Consider the following 8,668-nt stretch of genomic DNA (forward strand, 5'->3'; position numbering starts at 1 on the left):
GGTTACGTTAGTTAAGTTAGTCGTGTATATATATATATATATATATATATATATATATATATATATATATATATATATGAAGATATATATAAAATCGAACTATAACTAAATACGAAATGAATTCTTATTATTCCAATATATCGCAATAGTATTGTCCGCAATAGTTACCTCGTGTTCGTAATTCCCTTATTTTTCCCCAAATGTTTTTTACCCTTGCGATTTTGATTTAATCTCACCTCAGGATACTGCGAGGATATATCCATAACTTCGCAAGGATCTTCATAGATATCGAACAAGCAAGTGCGATTCTCGCAATCGGAGGTCGTAAGATTTTCGCAAACTACCGTGGCCTCTTTTCGGAGCTCTTCTATTTTATTTGCAGTTACTACACGATTTGAAACATTTGCTATGGCCGATGCGGCTGGTGACTCTAATACATTTGTCATGTTGTATTTGGGATACGACGGATCATTACCTTTATAGTCAATATAATGCTTCTGAAAGTCGGACTTATCTGTATAAGAAAAAAGAAACAGAATTCATTTGTATTAATCACATATTTTTAAATCGAATTTTTTATGAAATCAGAGAGAAAAAGAGAAAGAGAAAGAAAATTTACAATAAAATTAAATGATGAAAAAAATATATACCTTGAACGAGTTTGTAACGTCCCATTAATGCAGCACTGTAGTCAATGTCCTCGATATTTATGACAACCGATTTTCGTTTGCTAGCTTTTTGTGTTTTGATCGTGGACCACTGGTCAATACCATCCAATTGGTACAAATCGCTTGAATTACCGCCAGCCGCGGAGTATAGCGTGGGTAGCCAATCGGTAATGTGAAATAATTGCGTTGAGACTCTCGACGAGTTCTCAATCAAGGGTGAGTAAATGCACGCGGCACCTCGAACACCTCCTTCATACAACGAGCTTTTCAACTGCAAATGCATTGTTTCATTTTTTAAAAACTATAATACATCATTTTATTTGAAATTATACATTTCTATACAGTTGTAATGTCAATTTGAACAAAACTGTAATTACCCCTCGTAATGGATAATTAGATCCAAAATTTTGATATAATGGACCTTCGGTCTGTGCTCCATTATCGCTTATAAAAAGTATGATTGTGTTCTTTAACATATCTTTCTTGTTTAGAGCATCAACCACCCGACCGATAGATTTATCTAATGTAGCAACGACACCTAAAAAAAGAATCAAGAAATTCTATCAAATTTTATTGCAGATTCTTAATCTTTGTAACTTTGATTTTATGTAATAAATACTACATAAACAATGCATTACAACAAAATAAATTAAATTTATTAAAAAAGAAAACTATTTGATTCGTTCCAAAACTAAGGAAATAAAAGATTAGATTTTTTTAAACAATCTGTTTGTTTGTTGTTCATACAACAATTAACGAAATTCGCTGTAACAACAAAATATTTGCTATCAATAGAATTGATTGTAAAAATACGAAACGAGTTTTTAGGAACCATTCATAATCACTATTAAGACGCAATTTTTTATTTCTCATAAAATGTATGTACTGTTAACGACACTTTTAATAAAAGAAATTTGTACTTACTCGCGAACTTCCTTCTGTTTATGTCTTGAATGTAGCCGAGAGTGGCATTCGTTTCTTTCCAGTCGTAAACTTCCATAATTTCTTCAGCATTACTAGCATGTGAAGCGAGATGTGCTAGTTGCAGATACATGGGCCTCTCAGTATTATGCGATAAAATAATATTTTCAGCCTCCTCGGTTATAAGATTAGTCATGTAGTCATATCTATATTCAATTGTGTGATTGTCACCTACGATACGGTGCAAATCATAGCCTACTTGTTCCTGCAAAATGTCATTCAGTCTATTAAATAACGTATATTACTTAACATTATTATATAATCTTGAGTATATAAGTACAAATCTACTCAAAAGTACAAATCTTCTCAATTTATTCCGATGAAAAAGTGCTGACGATAACAAAAGTTACAGAGAACTAATAAAATATTTAAATAATAAAAATAAATATTATTTTCTAATAAAACTGTTTTTAATTTGTTTTTTAAATGTAGAATATTTATATCAATTTTTGAAGCTGTTATAAACTTATGGCCAAAGCTATATATAACATCTTAATTAGTAGTGTTGGTATCAACTAAATATCGATGTATTTTTTATTCGATAATTAATGTAATTGTTATAAAATCGCTTGCAAGATAATACATGTTCTATCAATTGACGATAAATAATAATTTTCTTCTTTTCTTTCATTGTCTTAAACAAATTAAATTAAATGCAAAATTATAACATAAATATTATGTTACTTTTAGTTGATGTCGATATATATTTTTTAAGACTAGAAAAAATTGTTTATCATTAATTAACAAACCAATTAAATCTTTATTTTCTGTTGCAAACAATTTTATAACAATTACGTCATCGAATAAAAGACTGAAAAAATATATCGATTTTTTTCTACTATAATTCAATATAATAAAACTATCTTTTTTTTTTCTAACAATAGTTAATTATAGAAAATTTACGTTTTCGATTAGTGTATGATTGAAGTATTGAATAAGGCCATTGAAATATCCCAAGAAAGTGTCGAAACCACGACGAGTGGGTACGTAATTTCTCGTGAGATAACCAACATGCCATTTCCCTAGGAGATGAGTAGTGTATCCGAGTTTACGAAGATACTCAGGTAAAAGAGTATCGTTCAAGTGCAGACCACGTGGTTCAGCTCCTTTCAAGGGATAGCCCTGCATACCTGTGTTGTAATTAATTCACAAATTAAATTCCAATAATTTTCTTTTCATCCAAACAGCTTCGGCGTCTTTTCACATTTTATAATGTACAATAATGATTATGGGAATTAATAAAAATATAAATTGTACAAATAATGGAAAGACTAACAATAATATTTTAAAGATAAACTTTCAAATATCTTGCATCCATGTTCTATTGATGCATCTTTTAATTAAACATTTTTAATGGTAAATTGAAACATTATTTATTAGAATACTTTTTAATTTAGTATTAATAAATATAAATAAATAAAATGGAAATAAATAAATAATTAATAAATAAAAGATAAATAAATCAAACAATCTTTATATTTTAAGCTGACAAGTGAAATACAACAGAAGATTGTTGCGGTAATTTACTACATAATAAAATGACACGGCACACCATATTATTAAGTACTAAACTTAATTTCTGCGGTTTTTTTAAAAAACTCATTTATCTCGATATCAAAAGCAAAAATACATCTATCAAAGTATTTGTCCTTGCTAGCTACACATTTTTTTGTGGCAATAAATGGATTCCACGATGATAGAACGATTAGTCTTTTGAAGCCATAAATGTGAGCCGCGGAAACTAAGTTTAGTATCTAATATTTACACACACACACGCACGCACACACACACACACACACACACACACACACACACACACACACACACACACACACACACACACACACACACACACACGACACGACACAACCACACACACACACACACACACACACACACACACACACACACACACACACACACACACACACACACACACACACACACACACACACACACATAAAATTTATTTGCAATAATAAATAATTAATGATTTACTTGTCCTTAAGGGATGTCGCCCGCTGAGGAAAGCTACCCTTGACGGCGTACACATCGGCATTACATAATGTCGATTCAATATCACGCCGTTGTATGCGAGAGCGTCTATATTCGGAGTAGGAATTTCATCGGCACCGTGAAAGCTAACATCGTTCCATCCCTTAGTTAACGAAATTAAAATATATTTAAAAATGTGTTACGTAACATTAGTAGCGAACTTACATTTTTGGATCACTAAATGTTCATTATCATTTGTCATAGTTTTTCAGATGCTGAACATGAGAATTCCGAAAAATTATCAAAAAGGCAAAAAATGAAATTTTTTTGATGATTTTTATGTTGTAATACTGCTGGATAGTAACTTTTTTCTAAATTTTATTAATATCATGTGAAAGTATATATTCTTAGCTTTAAAATGCATCTTGCTTTGTTTCGGTATAATTTTTTGTTTTCAATAAGATATAATTTGCTACTGTATTATATATAGAAAGTAAGCGCTTTTACATATCTTAAACTGTATAATTTTATATAATCGATGCAAAAGTGAGCTTTAAAACGTCTCCTGTAACACACTTGTCACAGCTTAAATGTAGCAATTTTCATAAACAACAATTGTCACAACGTCATTGTAACATTTGTTCAAAACTATAGCAGAAAAAGTGGGACATTTTTAGTTTTAAAAACATTATCGCAACCACTTAGTTTCGTAATTATTATATTGTAAAGAAATTTGTAGCCAAGCGAGAACATGTAAAACTTTAAAAATTTGAAGTTAAAAATTCGAATTCTTTCAAAGCTTTAAATCTTCGAAATTATCAAAAGTAATAACTTTAGTTTAAATCATTATTTTTGAATACTTATCAATGATCAATATTATATTATATAATGATCAGTATTATACAAAGCATGAAAATTAAATCATTTACAAATGTTCTCCAATTAAAATAAAATAAAAAGTTAGTTTTGAGTTATTTATGGAAGATTTAGATTAGATTTTTAACTTAAATATTATAAATTACTTAGTTTTTACACTCTGCAAAAGAATAAGATTATTTCATTACACAGATAACACAATGATAATGTCTTACAAGATCATCAGCGATGATAACGACAATGTTGGGTGATTGCGTAGAAGCATAAGTCGAACCGAAATAAAGGGTTACACTTAAAACTATCAGTAAGAAAGCAAAAGAAAGCATGCTCGAACTCATTGTCACTTTCATTAATTCTTCTATCAGTTCGATATTATCAAATACGTTAAATTCATATGCTCTCACGTGGAATCATCGATATCATGAGCTGTTTAAATTTTGAGACTTTAAAGTTTAGCACGCTCAATAAAGTGATCAAAAACTAATCCATCTATTCTTACAGTTTCTCTTTATATATAAACGAATTATGATAAAAGATTTAAAAAGTTATCTTATCTTATAATAATCTGTAGATTTCGCTTTCTCTGTAGTTTCGTAAAGATACGTTGAACGTTCGTCTAAATTTGCATTGGACTGGTTACTGCAAAATGCGACATGCAAAAAAAATTTATATATATTAGGTGTAGTAAAAAGAAATCCATTATTTTTGCATGAAATTGAATGGAAAAATAATGATTTCTTTTTACTATACCTAATATACACGACAGAGCGATAGTATTCATGCGATTAACACGACTTCATTGTAACGATATATTTTATATGCATGCATATTTATAAGATATAAAATACAAGTGAGAAATGAAAATAAAATATCCAGTGAGAAATGACAATAGAATCGATAAATCAATATCGATTTGATATCGAATCAACATTGATTCGATTCTATTGTCTTTTTTCTCATTGAAAATTTCTCATTGAGAATTGCAATTTTTCTTAACTTATCATTATCTTTATCTTATCATTATAGTTTTCCATGACATGAAAGATTGTTGCAATCTTAAATGTCAAGTGTCGCAAATAACTCAATCGTCCTATCATTCCAAAAATAAATTTGTAATATATATCATTTATAAATACAACATTTTTTCATTTAATACATAATTAAAAGATAATTTAAAATATCCATATATTGATTTTATTTCAAAATTTGTACATCTTTCCTATCATATGTATATACAATTTATGCGATTAATTATAAATTATTATTCTTAGTATCAGGAAAATATAATAAATTAATGAGAAACCATAAAATATAATTTACTTTTAGTAAGATTGCTTAATTATATTGTAGCACAAATTAAACAATGAAAAGCTCAATTAGCGAAGTAAACTCAAAAAAGATGTATTTTATTAAACTAATAGATACATATGTTTTTCCAGAATTGCAATTATTTTGCTATATATATAAAATTTCATTCCGCGCATGCAAAAAATGAACATGCAAACAGGTTTAAATACGCATTAATTTGAGATAAGTATTTCATAATCGGCAAATTTAAATTAGTTAAAATGGCCATCAATCCTCAATAGAAACACACAAATAAAGCATAGGAGATGAACACGCATTTAAAATTTAAAATTTATTGATACGTAGAAAGTTAAACAAAAACTTGTTTTTTAAATATAATTAATAAGACTATTTGAAATTATCTATAAAATTATCTTTGTCCACATTATATTATCTGGAATAAAATTTTAGTTTTAATACGTAATTTTTTCTCTATTCGTTAATTTTCAACAGAGATAAAAAAATATGTTTTAATAATTTTTAAATATGTTTTTTTTATATATCATTTAATGTTCAAAATATTAAAAATATATTTAAAAAGAATCACAATATTATTCTTTTTTAAAAAACATTTTTTTATTACAAATTCCAAATAGGATAAGCTGTATCGTCGTGTAATGCGAGTAATATGTTACGGTACGCAATGTTACGGTAATGACAAAATGACATGATGATAAAATTTAAAAAATCCACAATCAGTGAAATATTATTGTCAAGTTATATTTAATCTGCAGTGATTTTATCTCATTGTGACTTTAATGTTATTTTGAACATTCTGTATTTATTGCGGACACGTCAAGAAGAAAATTATTGTGATGCTATACTTTAGCACACATAAAATATATATTAATTCGCCGAACAATGCAAATGCTGGTTCAAACATAGTTCACGTTTAAGATTTTATGTGCAATTTATGCGTGTAAAAATGAATTCATCGCATGCGTTGTCCTGTTGTAATAGTGAATATTTTACCGCGTAATCTTCCTGAAAAAACGCGTGAATGAAAAATGAAGACGCAGCAATGCTTTTTTATCTCACTACAACTTCAAAATCTGCTCTACATGACAGCGAATACTTTAATTGGACCGACGAAATTTCGTTACGTGCTCATCTGCATGTCGAATTGTTCAAACAAAAGCTTTGCACACGACTGCTACGAGAATGATTTCAGTGTGAAGATAATAGGCCAAACCGGCCAGTTTGATTGCATTGAGCAATCGCATTGTACAGAAATATACTACTTGATAGTATTTATGGATCCCACGTATTTTTCGTTTTGCTTGGATCAACAAGTCACGGCTTGATTTTTAATGACGACATCGTGATGAAAAATTAAATTTTGAAAGACTTGTATGATCACTGATTCTACGTTCGTATTTTTAGGAATTTCAATTCGATACAGTCTTGGTCATAAAAAGCATCCCCAAAGATGATGATATCTACTCAGAAAAAAACATTGTAATATTTAAATGTAAAAGCTTTTAGGTCACTTTCAGAGTGATATGCCGAGTGATATTCTTCTAATTCAAGTTACAATTATCAAAATTCCCTGCTAATAAACATAAGCGCCATTTTTTTCTCAAAAATTATTATACGATCTTTTTTTTCAAAAAATTATTGAAGAACGAGAAGAATAAAATTTAAGTTGTGTCAGAATACAAAAGAAGAAAATTATTCAAGCAGTTCTTCATTTAAATCGCAATTAAAAATGTAACAAATATGTTTCTTATAATATCAAATTAACTTTAAAATTCATCTATTTGTGATAACGATTGATATCAGTTTTTTAAAACTGATATCAATGGAGTTCTTCAACAAAATCGCAAACGATCTCAGACAAGATCGAAGTGAAGTTATGTTTCTATATAGTTTCGTTCATTACAAAATGTATTTCGTTGCTTGGTCGTTCATAGTCTGGCAACCAAGACAGCAACAAGCAACAAGTGTTGTTAAAGTTGGACAGATAGCCAGCAAGATCGGAGTCTAAATTGATCTTTTTCACGAAGCTGTTTATAGCAATCTATGGTTTAATTTCCACCGAAGATTCAAATCAGAACCAACAAAGAGAACTAACCAATTATAATCGAGCATTTCTCTGTCTTATTCGACTGTAACAAGGGAATATTTGACAAATCTTCTATTAGAAATTAGGTCCATGAGCACTTTCAATCTCTACACGTTCTGCAAATGTAACGATGTTTTTTAAGACAGTTTTTCCAATTTTTATCTTATATCTCCGCCAAATGGAATGATGATTACGTAATTATTTGCCATTTTCTTTCCTAGCAAAGTCATTGCTGATGCATATAACCGTTACAATTTAATAATATAATCTTAGACGATGTAAATATAAAACATAACTGCAAAAACTGATGTAAACGTTTTATAACTAACTTATTCCATACTTAACTATCTCTATTCTTATTTGCAATTGTTTGAAATATTTTTACGAAATGAATATTTATATATAACATAATGTAAAAAGGAATAATAGAACTGTAAATCCAAGGGAAAATAAAGCCGATTATTCATTTTAATAATTATAACCCTTCATTCACAAAAGATACCTCAAAATTTATTTTTAAATGGCATTCATATGTTATCAATATAACCAACACAATTTTAAACAAAAAATAAAACTTTTGTTATTTAGACTTATCCGCTATCATACGAGGCAATAGCGATTAAATTTTGTTTTTTTTTAATTATACTTCACATTGATAACATATATAAATACAACATATATGTCATTGATTATTTTATATATATATATATATATATATATATATATATACTTAATA

At 28.4% G+C, this 8,668-nt stretch overlaps 1 protein-coding gene across 1 annotated transcript in view; it reads right to left on the reverse strand.

Moving 5' to 3' along the window:
* Window positions 1-4,858, reverse strand: part of LOC105618404 (arylsulfatase B-like) — a 5,518-nt gene extending 660 nt beyond the window's left edge. Inside the window, exons 1-7 of the mRNA XM_012199946.1 lie at window positions 4,736-4,858; window positions 3,648-3,807; window positions 2,553-2,779; window positions 1,593-1,854; window positions 1,046-1,206; window positions 651-939; window positions 237-514 (exon numbers count right to left, since the gene is read on the reverse strand). Coding sequence (XP_012055336.1) covers window positions 237-514; window positions 651-939; window positions 1,046-1,206; window positions 1,593-1,854; window positions 2,553-2,779; window positions 3,648-3,807; window positions 4,736-4,858 — 1,500 coding nt within the window. The remainder of the gene's footprint in view (window positions 1-236; window positions 515-650; window positions 940-1,045; window positions 1,207-1,592; window positions 1,855-2,552; window positions 2,780-3,647; window positions 3,808-4,735) is intronic.
* Window positions 4,859-8,668: the final 3,810 nt, after the last annotated feature.

The sequence above is a fragment of the Atta cephalotes genome, assembly GCF_000143395.1.
Source record: "Atta cephalotes unplaced genomic scaffold scaffold00016, whole genome shotgun sequence".
NCBI lineage: Eukaryota > Metazoa > Arthropoda > Insecta > Hymenoptera > Formicidae > Atta > Atta cephalotes.